At 42.8% G+C, this 19892-nt stretch overlaps 1 protein-coding gene, 1 long non-coding RNA gene and 1 other non-coding gene across 4 annotated transcripts; 1 reads left to right on the forward strand and 2 right to left on the reverse strand.

Moving 5' to 3' along the window:
* Window positions 1-375: 375 nt before the first annotated feature.
* Window positions 376-4688, forward strand: LOC109205019 (uncharacterized). Of its 2 annotated transcripts, none has more exons than XR_003213697.1 (5): window positions 376-1434; window positions 2448-2660; window positions 2742-3800; window positions 3982-4150; window positions 4239-4688. XR_003213697.1 is itself a non-coding variant. In XM_025897908.1 (5 exons), the coding sequence occupies exons 3-5, from the start codon at window positions 3320-3322 to the stop codon at window positions 4348-4350; spliced, it is 762 nt and encodes a 253-aa protein (XP_025753693.1). In that variant the 5' UTR covers window positions 894-1434; window positions 2448-2660; window positions 2742-3319; the 3' UTR covers window positions 4351-4688. The 2 variants fall into 2 exon arrangements, 1 of the variants encoding a protein (XP_025753693.1); XM_025897908.1 differs by having other exon boundaries at window positions 894-1434.
* Window positions 4689-8176: 3488 nt separating this feature from the next.
* LOC100693256 (uncharacterized) lies at window positions 8177-9095 on the reverse strand. Its single transcript, XR_002064482.1, has 2 exons — window positions 8883-9095; window positions 8177-8793 (listed from the first exon to the last, which is right to left on the reverse strand). It is a non-coding gene; the product is annotated as an uncharacterized LOC100693256 (transcript).
* An 8283-nt stretch (window positions 9096-17378) lies between these two features.
* On the reverse strand, window positions 17379-18424 carry LOC109194395 (uncharacterized). Its single transcript, XR_002064484.2, has 4 exons — window positions 18313-18424; window positions 18141-18202; window positions 17863-18029; window positions 17379-17516 (listed from the first exon to the last, which is right to left on the reverse strand). It is a non-coding gene; the product is annotated as an uncharacterized LOC109194395 (long non-coding RNA).
* Window positions 18425-19892: the final 1468 nt, after the last annotated feature.

Below are 19892 nucleotides of genomic sequence, written 5' to 3' on the forward strand. Positions count from 1 at the left end.
GCCGACTGCAGGCAGACATTTTGCAAGTATGGGGCTTTCAAGGCGCATTTTTATCGAAAGCACATTTCTCCCACTCCTGTTACCGACAAGATTACGCTTAGCACTTTTAAATGCGCAGTGGCATTGTGTGAACATCAGTTTACAGACTCGAAAGTTCTAATAGCTCACTTGAAGGACCATTTTGAGGAAGGACGTGAGGTTACTAGTCCACTAAGAGGGTGCACAAGTGTTTTCACAGTCAAATCTTCATTTACCGCCCACATGTCACGGAAACATAAAAACTTTGCAGATGGAGGCATCAGTGATTGGTACAAGGATTGTGCACCTCAGTCACGTCCCACTGTTGAAGCAGAATTACTTAATTGTGGACCTGACATCTCTGAAGCAGGCACAGAGACGGTCCCAATAGAGGTTGATTCTGAATTATCTGAAGATTTTAGAGATCTTTTCCTCAGAAATATAAGTTTATTCTACTTGAAATTGCAAGGACAGTTTCTGCTACCTGCTTCTACCATCCAGACCATTGTAGAGGAAATACAAAACATACATGAATTGGGTCAGTCATATACATTGGATAACCTCACTACACTCCTAAAAACTAACACAACATTGTCTGACGAGGGTATTGCCAAGCTCTGTGAGGCGGTCAAGGGATCCGATCTGTTTTCCGCATGTCATAAAGGGCCAATGAGGACAACATACTCCAGAGTACAGTCCTTCAAAGAAATGTTTAACTATGTGGAGCCCAAGAAATTTTTTTAGGACAAAGCCAGAATAGAACTGATCAGTTTGCATACTATGTACCTCTAAGAGAGACTTTGAAATGTTTGTTAAACTCTGATTTGTGGCAGAAATGTGTAACAGGTGAGCAGTCAGCTGGCTCTTCATCATATGTACTGTGTGACATTAGTGATGGTAGGATATTCAAAAGCAATAATTTTTTTGACACAAATCCATCATGTCTCAAACTACTGCCATATCAAGACGCCTTTGAAGTTGTTAATCCTTTAGGCTCTGCAAAGACAAAACATAAAGTATTAGCTGTTTATGTGTCTGTTGCTAATTTGCCACTTCATGTTCGGTCTGACACAGACCACATGTTTCTTGTGTTATTATGTCGAGAGAAAGACTTCAGAGAGTTTGGACATGCAAATGTGTTCTCTGAATTACTAACAGATTTGAAGGAACTTGAGGAAAATGGCATAGTGACATCAGATAAAACTGTAGTCAAAGGAACCTTGTTTTGCATTGCTGGAGATAATTTGGCCTCACATTGCATTGGTGGCTTCTGTGAAAACTTTAATCGTACACATCATTTCTGTAGGTACTGTCTAATGACACGATCTGATTTTCAGAGTGGCGACCCAAATCAGTGTGGTGCAGAACGCACCAAGGAAACATACAACTCTGCTGTTGAACGCCTCAAGACTGAAGGTATGCCAGATGTGCAAGGAGTAAAGTTCGAGTCAGTTTTCAACTGTTTAAAATATTTTCACATCTGTCAGCCAGGTTTGCCACCTTGTTTAGGACATGACATTTTTGAGGGCATTTTGTCATATGATGTTGCGCTGTTTCTTAAATATTTCGTGAAGAAAAAACTATGGTTCACTTACTCTGTTCTGAATCGGCGCATTAAACAGTTTAAATACTCAGACACTGATGCCTCTTCAAAGCCATGTGAGGTTAGTCCTCAAACAGCTAAACTCTCAGGACAGGCAATACAAAACTGGAACTTTTTAAGGCTGTTGCCTCTCCTAATTGGTGACAGAGTGGAAGATGAAACAGATGATGTGTGGCAGTTGCTCCTTCAACTGAAAGATATTGTGGACTTGGTTTGTGCTCAGAAAATTTCTGTATCTCAGGTTGCATATCTTGATATTCTTATTCAAGAATATTTGGAGTCAAGGAAAGCTCTACTTTCTGAATGGCATCAGTTATTGCAAGCGTATCTTTCAGCAGGATCAATGTGCCAGACTGCCTTGCAAGTTAAAGGTGGCACTCCGTTTTACCCAGCACTATATAGTAAAGCTATTCAAGATGCTGTCAGACCATTTGGATTTACAGAGAAGAACACAAAGGTCACAGGTGAAATGGTGTATAAGGGAAAAACATACAAGAAAGGACATTTCCTTGTCACAGGCAACACTGACTCACTGGAGTTTGATGAGGTAGTGCTCATTTTAATAAAAGATGACACTGCTCATTTCCTAGTATCAGTCCACATAACAGAGTTCCTTCCTAAGTGTCATCTGTACTCTGTTAGGAAAGACACTGAAAAGATGTTGTGTCTGAACATCAACGCCTTAGCTGATTTCTATCCATTGACATCATACATGAAGAATGGATGCCAAGTAATACCGTTGAAACATAGTGTGGTGTCAGACTGATTGCTTCCATAGCCTGATATTTTGATATTTTCATTGCTTTTTTTACTTTCTCATATACAGAAATGGGTGATATGGACCAAAGCAGCATAAGTAATGCCATTACAAAGGTTTTGCCCGACCTTGCACCTTCAGTTCTTGGTATTGTTGTGGAGACACTGCAGTCATTGGGTGTAGAAACCACTGAAGATTTTGACTTCGTCCAGGAGAGTGATTTGATGTCCGTTCTTAGACCGATTCAAGCAAGAAAACTGGTGGCTGCGTGGAAAAAAAACTGTAAGTAGATTTCAATTACCTTTATTGTGTATCTTTCAATCATACATTTTGCCCATTTATTTATTTTTGTTTGTTTCACAGCACAAAGTACTGAAATTCACATCCAGTCATCATTATCCTCTTCTACCTCACCAACAAGGTCCTCAGTCTCTCTCTCACCTTCACCTGGCCAAGTCCTTGCTGTTTTAGACTGGGTTGACAGCTTCCAGATTCCATGGGATAAGTTTCCAGAAGCTTTGCTGCAGTGTTTGGAGAGAGGGAAGAGGCCAGCGCCAAAGTTGAGAAGAGAAATGATCCGTATTGTTGCTTCTGAAATGATGAAAGTAAGCGCATGTCCGAGTAAGCAAGCTTCAACTGAAGTAGCCAAAAAACTGATTGCCAAGTATCCACAGTCACTGCAAGATGTCATAGAAGGCGATGTGGTGGGATCAGGGTATCACTCACTGGTTAAGCAGTTGCAAGCAAGAATAGAAAATGTTAAGCGGTCTTCAACACCCAGGATAAAGAAGCGCAAGGAGTGTTCAGATGATTCTTTAACAGATGAAGTCCCAGCTGAAAAAAAGGCTGCTGTTCAGGACACATATGGTTGCATCAAGTGGGACATGAAATTCATGCCAGTGACTGAGACAACAGAAAGTCAGAAGGAGAAAAAATAAAAAATGAAGAGGCTTCATCGTGAGACCAATGTCAGCCTAGATGAGGTGGAAAATCTCATGAAGTGTACTTACTACTCTCAACGCAAGGATATAAACAATGGAGAAGAACTGCAAACCCTGTTGGAGGAATGGCCTTTCTTGTTCCAGGAGGTTGGAATGGCAGTCCATTTCTACGAGCTCAGTGGGGTTTCACTGAAGGAGACTTTCCTTAACAGTCTGGAGAAAAAGGGAAAACGACTGCTCGACTTCATGCGAAACACTTGTGCTGATAAAAGCAAAAGGGTTTTGCAGGCTGTCACAAAACTACAAATACTTAGAGGACAGTTGCAAGGCTGCTCAGAGGATGTTAAGGACATGGTCCTTCTTGTCCTGTCCTATTTTGATGAGAGAGAGGAGAATCTATTCCATCATGTTGAACAAACATGTCTGGGACACGAGATTCAAATGGAAAGCCTGCCAGTAATTCCATGTATCATTGTGTGCGGTAAGTTGATATTCAGTTATCTGACTTCTTATTCTTTACTTTTAAGTAAAGCTATTTGGATTTGTTTTAGTGATTTACAGTTTTAAACTACTTTAATTGAGAAAAAAATGTTTATCTTTTTTTTTTGTAAAATAATGACTGATGAAGAGTTAAGTATTTCTTTCATTTATGTTCTTTGCAGGATCTTCTTGCTATTCTTCAACCCGATTCATGCTTGCTGTAGACCGTAAAGTTGTAAATGACAACATTCCCACCTTCATTTCTGCCATCTGCTTGATGTTTGGAAGTTACTACTGCCTCAATATTCACTATCCTGTGGACCTTTGCTCAACACTCAAGTTTCTTCAGAGGTAAAAAAACACAAACACACAAAAAAACATACTTATGAGTAGCACATTGTTTATGAAGAGACTGATAGTTGAATTTGTGCTTAAACAGATGCTGTTTCAACATCAATCCAGAAAAGGGCACAAAGGTGGAAACAAAGAAGAACAAGAAGCAACTGTCTGTGAACCCAAATGTTAAAAATGGACTTGTGCAATGTTGTTAAGTCTCAGCTCTCACATCACTGGCTGTGTGACATCTTTATTCTAATGTAGCAGTTAGCCACTGGTTTTAAAGGTTTTTCTCCTGTTCGTTTCTGAAATCAGTTCTGTGTTTTTATAAGAACAGTCTTTTAATTTTATTCTGATTTGCATCAATTACATACGTGGTTTCAGATGTTTAAATTTGTGGACATTTTTCCCTTAAAGTTTAAAACACAACTAACATACTGAATATTTGGAGAAATTAATGGATCTTGAAGCATTGACAACAATTCTTACATTTTAGGTTCAGTAAACTTGAAATAGGTCAATGTTTAATTTTGTTGAATGTATATTATTCACGGACAAGGTCAATTTTTTTGTAATTTTTGTAATTATCAATTTCGGTTTTTGACACTGTTATGAACAAATTTATTAATCTGAGCAATAAATAAGAGGTTAAAAAAAAAAGAGTAGAAATTTATGTGCATTGTGGTACACATGAGTCCTAGCACTTTTTCTTCAGAAAACTGAGCAGGTCTGGTTTTTCTGACAGCAGACAGGCCCTTTCTTGGCATATGGTGTCCGCCAGCAGTTGAAAGGCAGAGTTGTGTGGGAAAGAGCAGCATGAATTAGTGACTTTGTCACTACAATTAGTGACTTTTTCTGGTGTTATTGGAGACTTGGAGTGTCTGACATGAAGCATCTATCATTCTTCTACTTCTACTTCATCTCTAATCTTCTCTCCAAGCAGTGGAGCTTCTGTGGGCTCCTCTCCCATCCCAGAGAGCTGACAGGCGGTCAGTACTCATGCTGTAGTTGGAGTGGATGTTTACCTCACTGCATCCAGTACCAACCTAATGAGGTATCTTTATGTTCACATTGCAATGCATCATAGTCATTGTATAATCATTATGCAATGAATAGTGTCAGCTGTATTAAATGTGAGACTGTAAATTTGCTTGATTGAATGTACACGTTTATTTTTTTTAAATGGCCAGTTTGCTTTATTGTGCTTTGTATTTGCTTTCAGGGTGCAAGGAAAGAACGCCAGAACATCAGAGACTGGTTTCCATGTTGAAAGCCCTCTACTATCAAGTCTGGATAAAAAGAAACATTGTCAGACACCACCGCAAGTATCAAGTGTTATGAATTTTATTTGACTGTTTATTAAGTACTTTTTTGTTTTTGGTGCTATTAAGTTTAATATTAGTTAGGTTAGGTTAATGCATTTGTAGTCGTTGATTTGATTATTTAATATTAACAGTTTAATGTACTCATCATTTCTATTGGTCTTTATTAATGTATTATTAATATAACAAAAAGTGAAAGTACAGGTTATGCCAATCAGTAGTCTTATGTTTATTACCTCATTTGTTGGACCTTAATTTTTTAGGCAGTGTTCTGGCTGCAACAGCTGCACATAATTTAATGTAAATCTGAACTTTTGAATTAAAAAAAGGATTGTATTATACAGCTGTTCTGTGCTTTTTCAATAGATTTTAACATTTATTTCAATGGTAATTATTGTGAAAAAAGCAGCAGTTCATTGTGAATTTTACATTTGTCAACAAAGTATACCGTTATGTATTCTGCATTATTGCTATATTTTCCACGGTGAAATTCTGGCAACCACAGCTGCCAGTAATTTGCCGTAATATTGAACTTTTTTATAGTTATTTTATACAGTTTCACTGTATTTAACAATACAAATCTGTAATCAGGTTAACGGAATTTCTGCTGTTTTCACATGAATTACCATTAACAGGTTTATGGTTCTATATTGTGAATTTTACATTGATCAATGAAGTATACCGTTATGTATTCTGCATTATCACTATATTTTTCACGGTGAAATTCTGGCAACCACAGCTGCCAGTAATTTACCATAATATTGAACTTTTTAATATTAGGCCATATTATTTTATACAGTTCCACTGTATTTAACAATGCAAGACTGTAATCAGGTTAATAGAATTTCTGTTGTTTCCACTTGAATCAACCATGAACAATTTCACAATTAATTTTTTTAATTAATAGTTATTTACTGTGAATTTTATGGTTACAAGAATTGTATACCGTTTTGTGTTCTATATTTAAAATCTATTTTTTACGGTGAAATTCTGGTAACCACAGCTGCCAGTAATTTACCGTAATAATAAAATTTTTAATATCATACCGTATTATTTTATACAGTTTCATTATATTTAACAAAGTAAGACTGTAATCAGGTTAACGGAATGTCTGTTGTTTTCACATGAATTACCCATAAACAATTTTACAATTTACAGTTATTTACTGTAAAAAAATATTATTATTTACTGTGAAATTTAAGGTTACCAAAATAGTATACCGTTTTGTGTTCTACATTTACAATTTATTTTTCACGGTGAAATTCTGGCAACCACAGCTGCCAGTAATTCACCGTAAATTCTACAATTTTTTTTTTTACAGTGTATAAAAGTAGATGGATTAGAGTTAGGGGTTCTTATTTTCTTTAACCGACATAATTAAACATTTCAGTTACTGTTGGAGGAAATCTCCCAAATAGAAGGCTGCCAAAGTAAAACAGAGACACAGTGAGACAATATAATCAATCACATGTACATGGGGTGAACGTCTCTAATGAGAGTCACACCAGTACACTTCTTTATTGCAGGTTATATAGGCACAACAGGGCGGAGGCAGTCTCCGCCAGTTCTCAGAATATAGATTGCTTAACAGACAAATGCATATCTTACTAAACATTCTGTCCGTACTATACTAAACGTCTGCTTAAGTGGCACTTTCCGTTCTTCTTTACACAGGAACTTGTCTTCACAGGCATTTGATAAGCATAGGCAAGGCTTCATGTTTATCAGGGTGAATCGTCATTCAGAGTTTACACAATCACAAGCAAAGCATATTTGAATAATAAACAAAATCTTTTCACAGTTACATAAAATGTGAATTTTTATTTTATCTACTGTATAGCCTGTATAATAAATAAGTATTTAATCCAATAAGTATAAAATCCAGAAAACTACACAACATGATTTGGTTCATTTACAAACACAAGTCTAACCTCAGTTTCACATTCTGTTTTTATTAGAAATAATCCAATTCTTACGTGCTTAAATTTACACAAAATGCCAGAAATCTGCACTGTCATGAACACTTTTTTCACCAACATCTCAAAAACGATTAAAGATAAAAGGTGAGTGGATGGCATCACCGCTATATTAAACAGTTTAAAGGTAATGTTCGAAAACCGCATGTCAGCTAAGAGTGTAATAAAAGAAACAAAACCTTAAATAAACACTGCATTCTTGATGGATGACTGACTTAGTGCGAGCAATCATTGCCAGTACGATTGCTTATTAAGGTTAATGTGTTGAATCATCTGTTATAGGTTTCCTATTCATTTTCAGTTATATTATATACATTTTTTTTAAAATACAGTGAAACAATAACACTGACGTTTCTGACAATATTCGTCTTTGCTGAGGCTCCACATAACTACACTGGACCACAGCTGTGCACATACAGATGTACTGTAACTGTGTCTGTAAACTTCAATAATGTGATCAGAGTATTCTCTGAATGTTCCAAGAACCAATAAACACAAAATATAAAAAGTTTGAATTGGTCCTCACCTTCTGAATCTGAATCATCCATATACTGTCATGCCTCTATTTCTCTTTGCAAATAAACAAGTTTACTTCATGGTGAAGTGGAGAAAGTGAAACTTTTAATACTAATAGTAATCATTATCAGTCTTAGGACCATTATTATTACTATTATTGTTGTTGTTGATACCATTTGATCATTAATTACATTTCCAAAACGATTCTTAGTAAACACAAAATGCAGTTTCTCAATCAAAGTGTTTATTATTTGGCATACCGAAGATTATTCAGAGTGACCAGGGATCAAACTTTTCGTCAAATCTATTTCCACAAGTTCTCAAGCTGTTGAACATCACACATAACAAAGCCTCTCCTTATCATCCACAGAGCCAAGGTGCTTTAGAGCGCTTCCATCAAATGCTGAAGTCCTTGTTACGTGCCTGTTGCACAGAAATGAAGAGTGACTGGGAGGAAGGTTTGCCGTGGCTTCTGTTGGCAGCGTGAGAAGTGTGCCAGGAGAGTACTGGGTTTAGCCCAAATGATTTGGTCTTTGGCCACAAAGTTCAGGGACCCTTGACAGTGCTGTGCGATAAGTGGTTATCAGGTGAACCACCAGTGAACTTGATAGATTACGTTAATGGTTTTTGGCACAGACTGTATGTAGCGGGTCAGTTGGCAAAACAGAAAGTTGAAAAGGCTCAGGCTCAGACAATGTTAAGGTGCGTGGTGAGAACGAGGCCCCAATGCAGGACTTTCCCATCCTGCAAGACTGTGCTCGTGGTCCAGGTGTGACAGGCAAACAACTCCAACACTCGACATTTACAAATACTTCGCTCCTCTGACACACTCCTCTCCAAGTTCCTAACAAGACAAGGTACAGAGATCAGATTGGTGAACTCACAGAAACACACGCACAGACTATTTCCACTCAGAGCTGAGACTTCACTTACTCGGTAACTCAACGATCCAGCGTTGACTGAAGCTCAGTTAAGTAGTGGCCAATCTAGATGGAAGACAGGTGTGGCGGCTTCAACACGGGAAACACCTTCCGGCCTGATGACGCCCATAAACTGGCACGCTGGAATACACACACACATACACACACACACTTAAAGGAGGAAGCAGGGGACTGGGAGGGGAGCCAAAACAAAACACACAGAAAAACATACATACAGGCAGGTCGACCGATGGAGACTGCCAGACCATCACAATTTAGCAGGGAAAATCCAAACCTACATCATATATAGAGAAAATACGGTAAAATTAGAGAGAGGGACTGAGAGATAGAGAGAGAGAAATAAACCCCTTTTGCAGCACTTATGTCACAGTAAGACAGATATAAAAGCTACTAGACCAGTTCTAGGTTTGCAGCTAAGAAGGTCACACTTAACCTTCCTTAGTTCAAGATAGTTTTAGTTAACACAACTTTGTTCCAAATTACAAACTTAGGTTATTCTTTAAGCTTTACTTCTTGATTTAGGAATCAGATTTAATCTAAAACCTTCAGTTTCAGATTCTACTTATTTAAGAGAATCTAAAAGTCTGAGACCGATCTGTTCTGTGCAGGGCTGATAAAGCCAACGTAGTGATTTGAGCTCATTTAACTTGTGCCCACTACTAATCCCTCTGAGAAGTTTGTGTCTTTCCTTGCATGAGAAATGAACTCTTATCAAAACATAATTTGGTGCATTGACCCTTTAACACAGAGTTCCTATAGAGAAATCTGGTTTGGCTCAAAACAAGAAAAATAACATCAGCATAAAACATAACTCAATAGTCAGGGAGGATAAATCACAGGTTCTGACTCCAGCTTGTTGATCAGGTGAACAACCTGTCACCTGACTCGGCTCTCCTCCACACAGTCCTCGTTCTTAAATATAAAAATTCCATTTCTCCTCGTTATTGTTGTTTCTGCTTTCAGATCGAAAATGCAGATGAAGAGAAATGATGGAACTATCTGATCCAGTTGTGGCCCGTGGTTATTTGGGAACAATACATGTTGACAAGAAAAAAAGCAATCATAAAGTCTATGTATTCATGACTGTAATGGCATGACGTCTTCATTCAGAATTAATTCAACTATTATTTCCTCCCTGTCTATTAATGACCTCACATTGCAGGCACTGGTGCAGCTAAAGCCAATACTCAACAAAGTACGAGAGGGACTAAAGCTCGGTTTAGATTAGGTGTGGGCAAACCCTCACCAGACGTGCCAGCAGCTCTTACATTTGAAGGATGTAAGTAAAGTTGTAAAAGGCTCACACTTATTCTAAACATTTTTTTAAGTTATGGTATCTTATCTCCAAGCTCCTGGAGAGAACCCAGACAGCCACGAGGACTCTGTTGCTCTGAGGTGACTGCTGTTCACGGTGCACTGAAGACTCTCAGTTGTCTTTGGATGCTCCTGTTTCTTCCTCCATATGCAGTTACTGCTCCTCTCTTTGCAAAGACAAAGACCAAATAACACGAGAGAAGAGTGAATCACTTTAGAACAAAACAAACACTCCTGGTTGCTCTGAGGAAATGTCATTACATGATGAATATATTTACCATGTTAGTCAGGGAAACTCGTTTGTGGTGTGTCTCTTTTTGTTTCTCCTTTTCATCAGATTCTTAAAAACAAAAGGCAGAAAAGCAACAATAAAAGTTAAAACCTCAAGACATTTTCTAACATTTTGGGACATCATTTTAGAGACAACCTTGAACATTACTTATTACTTACCACTGTGTTGGTTCTTGTTGATGTGTCACGGCCTGGGGGATCGGCGAGATGCTGAGCGACCCCTCCTGTCTTTCTCTCTCTCTCTCTCGTGCTCTCTCTCTCTCCTCCTCCTCTCTGTCGCCGGGGCGGAACTCATTGCGGGTTCACGCCCTCGGCCCGCGCCCACGGAGATCGTCACACCTGACGTCCAACAAGGGGAACGGCATTTAAGCCAGGAGAGGACTGCTGGTCGTTGCTGGATCGTTGTCTGCCACGCGTTAGTGAAAGTCGAACTTCAGAGCAAGATAAGTCAAGTGTTTTCTGTGAATATCGGTCTCACCCCTGTCTCCTGTCTACAGACCCCCTGGACCCCCCCTCTCGTGTGAATCTGTGCGTCAAGTGTGAAAGAAGAGGACAGCCGTTGTGAATGTGGAGAGTTGGAGAACGAGTGTTCCCCCCCTTGGATTTCCCTGGAGCCCGTCCCTCACATTTCTGTACATAGCACTACCCCGCACTCTCTGTATATACACATTGGTGACCTCTGTAAATAAACCCTTGTGTTCAGCAGATTCAGGAGTCCTGCGTTTGAGTCCCCTACACTGAACCGTAACATAACGATCCAGCCAGAATATGGACTCAGCGGACTCTGCCGCCCAGCAGCGCGCCCCCACGGCCGAGGAGGTTTTGGAACGCCACGAGCAAATGCTGCAGCTCCTCAATCAGCAGTTGGCCACTCTAACGCAGGCTTTTGCTCAGCGCATACCCCTGGTAAGCCCAGCAGCCTCTCCTCCCTCTGTCTCCTCACAGTTACCGGCTTCTGAGCCTTCGGCACCCGGATCTTTGGCTTCGCCTCATCCCACTCCCTTGGAGCCCCCGGAGCGAGCTTTGCCAACACCTGAACCCTTCGCGGGTGAGTTTCACAAGTGTGCTGGTTTTCTGACCCAAATAACCATGCAGTTTAGACAGTTACGGAGGACATATGAAACCGATGACGCTAAGATTGCCTTTTTTGTCCAGCTGTTACGCAGACCGGCTTTAAACTGGGCTCAAGCTGTTTTGAGAACGGACGCCAGCATCTCGTACCAGGATTTTCTTGCTAAATTCAAATGTGTGTTTGAAAGGGGTACTGGCGCTGACGCAGCAGCTCACCGTTTATTAAATCTTAAGCAGGGAAGACGAAGTATGGCGGAATACTCCATTGAGTTCTGGCCGCTGGCCGAAGAGACCGGGTGGGGGCAGCCTGCATTGATAAGCACCTTGTTGAATAATGTGTGTGAGGAGTTAAAGGGCAAACTAGTGATGAGAGAGTTACCTAAAACTTTGTCTGATGTGATAACGTTGTGTGTGAAGGTGGACGAGCATTTACGTGCGTGCCGCAGAACTGAGGACTACGTTTCCCAGAGGTCTCTGGGCCGCAGCGAGGCAGCATCGGGCGGAAGCGCCACGAGTGGCGGAAGAGATTCAGAGTTGCACAACATGGAGGAGGGTGAGCAACCTATGCAACTGGGTCGCTCTTGCCTTTCACCCGAGGAACGGCACCGTCGGTGGAGGGCCGGTGAGTGTTTTTATTGCGGCCGTAAGGGTCATATCGCCAATGTTCGTCCGTCACTGCCAAAAGGCCGTGCCCGCCAGTAGAGAGGGGAATACGGGTGGGCGAGGTCTCTGTTTCACAGTCTCCTCCACGGCTCATGCTAGCAGCTAAATTAACGGTGCAGCTTCAGGACCACGCTCTTAAGGCTCTGATCGATTCAGGGGCGGAACAGAACTTTATTGACGCTTCGCTGGCCCGACGATTACATCTTAACACCGAGCCTTTGCCACGGTCACTCCAGGTCACCGCCCTCAGTGGCCAGCGGCTTCCTAACATCACTCATATCACTGAGCCCGTTTTACTGACTCTCTCAGGTAATCATTCCGAGACCATACAACTATATGTGTTCCAAGCTCCGCTCACACCACTAGTTCTGGGTTACCCTTGGTTGCGTCACCATAATCCTGTTATCGATTGGATAAAAGAGAGCATTGTGGGGTGGGGGGAGGCTTGTCACATGTCCTGTCTTAAAGCTGCCACCCCCTTTTCTGAACCGCTAACCAAGTCTTCTCTCTCCGAGCCGCCGGACCTCTCGTCCGTGCCACCCGTCTACCATGATCTCAAACAAGTGTTTTGCAAAGATAGGGCACGTTCGCTTCCTCCGCATCGGCCGTATGACTGCGGCATTGATCTTCTTCCTGGCGCACCTCTCCCTACCAGCCGCCTATACAGTCTGTCTCAGCCCGAACGCGAAAGCATGGAAAGACACATCAATGAATCACTCGCCGCGGGTCTCATTCGCCCTTCGACCTCTCCTGTGGCCGCCGGCTTCTTCTTCGTCACCAAGAAAGACAAGAGTTTACGACCTTGTATTGATTATCGGGGCCTTAACAACATCTCAGTGAAGAATAAGTATCCACTCCCTCTTTTAAGTTCTGCCTTCGAGCTCCTCCAGGGGGCCACCATCTTCACTAAACTGGACCTGCGCAACGCCTACCATCTGGTAAGAATAAGGGAGGGGGATGAATGGAAAACAGCCTTCAACACTCACCTTGGTCATTTTGAATACCTTGTCATGCCGTTTGGTCTCACCAATGCCCCAGCTGTTTTACAGGCCCTGGTAAACGACGTACTCCGGGACTTCATCAACCACTTCGTCTTCGTTTATCTGGATGACATTCTCATTTTCTCTCATTCTGTCTCTGAACACGAACGCCATGTCAAGCAGGTTCTCCAACGCCTCCTGGAGAACCGTCTCTTTGTGAAGGTGGAAAAATGTGAGTTTCATACTCACACAATCTCGTTTCTGGGCTATGTCATTGAGCAAGGTGACCTGAGAGCGGATCCTGCCAAAGTTCAGGCTGTGTTGAACTGGCCCACTCCTTCCCATCGCAAACAGCTTCAGAGTTTCTTGGGTTTCGCTAACTTTTATCGCCGTTTCATCCGCAACTATAGCCAGCTCGCTCTACCCGTGACTCGTCTCACCTCACCTAAGGTCCCCTTCCGCTGGGATGAACTGGCTCGCCAGGCTTTCTCGTGCCTGAAGGAACGCTTTGCTTCTGCACCCATCCTCACCCAACCCGGCCTCAGTCAACCCTTCGTCGTGGAGGTGGATGCCTCGGACGCAGGAGTTGGGGCGGTGCTCTCCCAGCGACAAGGCGGTAAGCTTCACCCTTGTGCTTACTTCTCTCGCCGTCTCTCTCCTGCAGAAAGGAATTATGACGTGGGGAACCGAGAGCTATTGGCCATCAAGCTGGCCCTTGAAGAGTGGCGTCACTGGTTGGAGGGAGCTGCCCAACCGTTTGTGGTTTGGACGGACCACAAAATCTTGGAATACATTCGGTCCGCAAAACGACTCAACGCCAGGCAAGCTAGGTAGGCCCTGTTTTTCACCAGATTTCAATTCACAATCACCTACAGACCCGGCTCCCGTAATGTCAAACCCGATGCTCTCTCACGCCAGTTTGTCGCCCCTGAAGACGCTGCCCAGGACGTCCCCATTTTTCCTTCCACGTGTGTAGTCGGGGCCCTAACCTGGGAGATCGAGTCAGCTATTCGAGAGGCTCAACGAACTGAACCAGACCCTGGTACGGGTCCCCCGGGCCTACTCTTTGTTCCCTCTTCAGTCAGATCACGAGTTTTGCATTGGGCTCACACGGCCAAGTTCACCTGCCACCCTGGGGTCCACCGCACCGTTACCTTCCTCCAACGCTTTGCCTGGTGGCCATCTTTGCCTGAGGACGTCCGAGAATACATTGCTGCCTGTCCTACATGCGCTCAAAACAAGAGCGTCAACCAGCCATCCTCCGACCTTCTCCAACCCCTACCGACCCCTGGCCGCCCGTGGTCACACATCGCCATGGACTTCATCACGGGCCTCCCGTCCTCATCAGGTAACTCAGTCATCCTTACAATCATTGATCGTTTTTCGAAAGCTGCTCACTTTGTTGCCCTTCCCAAGCTCCCCACTGCTCTAGAAACAGCTCGGCTCCTGACAAACCATGTCTTCCGCCTCCACGGAATCCCCACGGACATCATCTCTGATAGGGGGCCGCAGTTCACATCACGGGTCTGGAAAGAATTCTGTAACGCCCTCGGAGCGCAGGTCAGTCTCTCCTCTGGTTTTCATCCTCAGACTAACGGCCAGACAGAACGAGCCAATCAGGAACTCGAGGCGGCCCTCCAGTGCTTGGCATCCACCAATCAGACAACTTGGAGTGAGCAACTCCCGTGGATTGAGTACGCTCATAATAGTCTTACCTCCTCAGCCACTGGGGTGTCCCCCTTCGAAGCTTCTCTGGGTTACCAACCACCTCTCTTTCCGGCCGTCGAAGGTGAGCACTTTGTCCCCTCTGTCCAGCAGCACCTACGGAGGTGTCGACGCACCTGGAGAGCCGCCCGGGCCGCCCTTCTTCGCACAGCTGATCGCAATAAGCGCCTGGCGGACCGTCACCAGACCCCCGCACCCACCTACGCCCCGGGACAAAAGGTCTGGCTGTCAACCCGATTTGTTCCGCTCTGGGCTGAGTCTAAAAAACTATCTCCCACCTTCATTGGTCCGTTTGTTATAGACTCTGGTTAACCCGGTTTCTGTCCGTCTCAAGTTGCCCCGAAATATGCGGATCCATAACGTGTTTCATGTGTCTCAAGTGAAACCCTGCCTGTCCAGTCCTTTGTCCGTCCGGAGTCCGTGATTCTCCAGCTGTTTGTCATCTCAGTTTTTTTTGTGTAATACACAGCAGATATGACTTTGTTGACAATAAGGCTGTTGACATCCAGGGTGCAGACACAGTTCCTCCGGGCTGCCTTCAGCACATAAATATCCACCTTCTCTGGAAGTACTGGAGTCAGGATCTGAGAATGTAAGCGGGACCCTGCAGGCAGCACCATCATACCAGCTGGTGAGTCTGTAGAAGGAGATGGAGTGGTGTTCTCCCTCTGACTCTGCAGCACGGGGTTTAAAAGGTGTCGTCAGCTGCTCTGAGTGAAACTGTTCCCTGACTGCGATTGGAGGAAAATCCTTGCACCCCGTAACCAGGTCATGGTAAAGGGAGAGGAGCAGATTGTTCATAGAGTCCAAATGGCTGCTGTTTAAAGGACGGTTCCTCAAGTTTGTTGACGACTATCTGACACACACTGACTGGACTCACCAGCTCAGCTACGAGAAAGCAGAACAGTCATCTATGTTAATCATAACATAATCAGACAAATTAAAGATTTCAATGTCAAGACATGGCTTTATATCATCATATGCTATTTCTACACACAGGCAATAAGAGACCCACAGCAGAACTCAATGTTTATAAAAGTCTTAACATTTTTCACGTGCTAGAATGTGAGAACATTTCTGTTGCATTGTAAATGGTTCAGTTGGAGTTGTTATAGGGCCAGAGGCGGGGGTACACCCTGGACAGGTTGCCATCTGACACAGAGAGGGCTCAAACAGAGAAACAAACTACCATTCACACTCACATTCACACCTATGCCTAATTTCAAGCACTTACATCATTTCTCTGGACTGTGGGATGAAGCCAGAGCTCCTGGAGAGAGCCCAGACAGCCACCAGGACTCTCTTGCTCTGAGGTGACTGCTGTTCACGGTGCCCCCAAAAACTCTCAGGCTGTCTTTGGATGCTTCTGTTTCTTCCTCCATATGCAGTTACTGCTCCTCTCTTTGCAAAGACAAAGACCAAATAACACGAGAGAAGAGTGAATCACTTTAGAACAAGACAAACACTCCTGGTTACTCTGAGGAAATGTCATTACATGATGAATATATTTACCATGTTAGTCAGGGAAACTCGTTTGTGGTGTGTCTCTTTTTGTTTCTCCTTTTCATCAGATTCTTAAAAACAAAAGGCAGAAAAGCAACAATAAAAGTTAAAACCTCAAGAAGTTTTCTAACATTTTGGGACATCATTTTAGAGACAACCTTGAACATTACTTACTACTTACCACTGTGTTGGTTCTTGCTGATGTGTGAGATGCAGCAGAGAATAATTTATCCTTGCCACTGTCTTCATGGATCCTTAGTTCATTTTCATAGATTATATAATAAAGTCATTTTGTAATCCTCATAGTAATATCAAAAACACAGGCCAGCAACAAGAAATAAAGAAAAGTGCAAGAGGCACTGAAAACACTGACCTGTGTATCTCAACAATAACAAAGAACTATATACATATGTACAAAGGTTTGGAGAAAATAAGTTCTCCAGGAAAGGCTTCGATCTTGATTAGAGTCTGAAGCGCTTCCTTGGTGGAGCGGGGCTCCTGCTGCTGCTTTTCTCCTCTGTCGCCTTTCTTTTTGCACGCTGTGCAAACTTCCTCGGGAAGCGGCAGAGCACTGACATGATGACGTTGCCCTCTGAGCTGTAGTCAGTGACCCTCCAGATGTTTGTCATCTCAGTGTCACAGTCTTCTGTGCGATACACAGCAGATATGACTCTGTTGTTGGTGAGGCCGTTGACCTCCAGGGTGCGGACACAGTTCCTCCGGTCTGCCTTCAGCACAAAAATATTTGCCTTGTCAGGAAGGACCGGAGTCAGGATCTGAGATGTGAGGCGGGACCCTGGAGGCAGCACCATCATTCCAGCTGGTGAGTCAGTAAGAGGATATGGAGTGGTGTTTTCCCTCCGACTCTGCAGCACAGGTCTAAAAGGTGTCGTCAGCTCCTCTGAGTGAAACTATCCCCTGACTGCGATTGGAGGAAAATCCTTGCACCCCGTAACCAGATCATGGTAAAGGGAGAGGAGCAGATTGTTCATAGAGTCCAAATGGCTGCTGTTTAAAGGACGGTTCCTCAAGTTTGTTGACGACTATCTGACACACACTGACTGGACTCACCAGCTCAGCTACGAGAAAGCAGAACAGTCATCTATGTTAATCATAACATAATCAGGCAAATTAAAGATTTCAATGTCAAGACATGGCTTTATATCATCATATGCTATTTCTACACACAGGCAATAAGAGACCCACAGCAGAACTCAATGTTTATAAAAGTCTTAACATTTTTCACGTGCTAGAATGTGAGAACATTTCTGTTGCATTGTAAATGGTTCAATTGGAGTTGTTATAGGGCCAGAGGCGGGGGTACACCCTGGACAGGTTGCCATCTGACACAGAGAGGGCTCAAACTGAGAAACAAACTACCATTCACACTCACATTCACACCTATGCCTAATTTCAAGCACTTACATCATTTCTCTGGACTGTGGGATGAAGCCAGAGCTCCTGGAGAGAACCCAGACAGCCACCAGGACTCTCTTGCTCTGAGGTGACTGCTGTTCACGGTGCCCCCAAAAACTCTCAGGCTGTCTGTGGATGCTCCTGTTTCTTCCTCCATATGCAGTTACTGCTCCTCTCTTTGCAAAGACAAAGACCAAATAACACGAGAGAAGAGTGAATCACTTTAGAACAAGACAAACACTCCTGGTTACTCTGAGGAAATGTCATTACATGATGAATATATTTACCATGTTAGTCAGGGAAACTCGTTTGTGGTGTGTCTCTTTTTGTTTCTCCTTTTCATCAGATTCTTAAAAACAAAAGGCAGAAAAGCAACAATAAAAATTAAAACCTCAAGACGTTTTCTAACATTTTGGGACATCATTTTAGAGACAACCTTGAACATTACTTACTACTTACCACTGTGTTGGTTCTTGCTGATGTGTGAGATGCAGCAGAGAATAATTTATCCTTGCCACTGTCTTCATGGATCCTTAGTTCATTTTCATAGATTATATAATAAAGTCATTTTGTAATCCTCACAGTAATATCAAAAACACAGGCCAGCAACAAGAAATAAAGAAAAGTGCAAGAGGCACTGAAAACACTGACCTGTGTATCTCAACAATAACAAAGAACTATATACATATGTACAAAGGTTTGGAGAAAATAAGTTCTCCAGGAAAGGCTTCGATCTTGATTAGAGTCTGAAGCGCTTCCTTGGTGGAGCGGGGCTCCTGCTGCTGCTTTTCTCCTCTGTCGCCTTTCTTTTTGCACGCTGTGCAAACTTCCTCCGGAAGCGGCAGAGCACTGACATGATGACGCTGCCCTCTGAGCTGTAGTCAGTGACCCTCCAGATGTTTGTCATCTCAGTGTCACAGTCTTCTGTGCGATACACAGCAGATATGACTCTGTTGACGGTGAGGCCGTTGACCTCCAGGGTGCGGACACAGTTCCTCCGGTCTGCCTTCAGCACAAAAATATTCGCCTTGTCAGGAAGGACCGGAGTCAGGATCTGAGATGTGAGGCGGGACCCTGCAGGCAGCACCACCATTCCATCTGGTGAGTCAGTAAGAGGAGATGGAGTGGTGTTTTCCCTCCGACTCTGCAGCACAGGTCTAAACGTTGTTTCCAGCTCCTCTTTGTCAAGGAATCCCCTGAATGCGACGTGAGGAAAATCCTTGGACCCCGTAACCAGGTGATGGTAAAGGGAGAGGACCAGGTCTTTCATAGAGTCCAAATGGCTGGGGCTCAAAGGACGTTTCCTCAGGTTGGTGACAACCATTTGACGCACACTAAGTGGCTTCACCAGCTCAGCTACAAGAAATCAGAAAGGTCATCTATGTTAATCATGACATAATCAGACAAATTAAGGATTTAAATTTCAGCACATGGCTTTATATCATCATGTGCTATTTCCACACACAGCCAGTCAGGAGCCACAGCACAACTTATTGTTTATGAAAGCCTTAAGATTGGTAGAAGGAGAGAAAATGATTTTGCACTGTAAATGGCTAAATGGCTTGTTTTAAATCAAAGATCACACCAACAATTTCACATTCAAATGAAAAACTAAGCGTCTTATTATGTTGCAAACACTAAATAAGTCCTGCTGATAGAAATCCTTTGCAAAATTATCATTTTAGCTGCATGTAAATTAAAAATGTATAGTTTTTGTGTTCTTGGTGACTGTGAACAAAGTTTAATGGAGTATATCAAAATTTGTGATAAAGGAATGTAACCCATAATATTTGTGAATTATGGACATATTGTCAGTAAGGTTGCATAGAGTTTCAGTGATGTTTGATACTGAATTCATGTTCAGCACTTAGGTTGTCATATTTTTATTTTAGTTAAGCATCAATCTGTTGAAAATAAAACAGCTAAAGTCAGACTTAAAAACCTCCAACCTTCTTATTGCATGCAATTTCAATTTCTCACGCAGCACATAACATACATCTGGACACCTGTAATGCACTAACATAAATATGATATATTTA

The sequence above is a fragment of the Oreochromis niloticus genome, linkage group LG14, assembly GCF_001858045.2.
Source record: "Oreochromis niloticus isolate F11D_XX linkage group LG14, O_niloticus_UMD_NMBU, whole genome shotgun sequence".
Classification (NCBI taxonomy): domain Eukaryota; kingdom Metazoa; phylum Chordata; class Actinopteri; order Cichliformes; family Cichlidae; genus Oreochromis; species Oreochromis niloticus.

Coding starts and splice junctions, on each gene's coding strand:
- LOC109205019 (XM_025897908.1), top strand. CDS start 3,320: ATGAAGAGGCTTCATCGTGAGACCAATGTCAGCCTAGATGAGGTGGAA. Junction 3,801..3,981: donor TCCATGTATCATTGTGTGCG/GTAAGTTGATAT, acceptor TGTTCTTTGCAG/GATCTTCTTGCTATTCTTCA. Junction 4,151..4,238: donor ACACTCAAGTTTCTTCAGAG/GTAAAAAAACAC, acceptor GTGCTTAAACAG/ATGCTGTTTCAACATCAATC.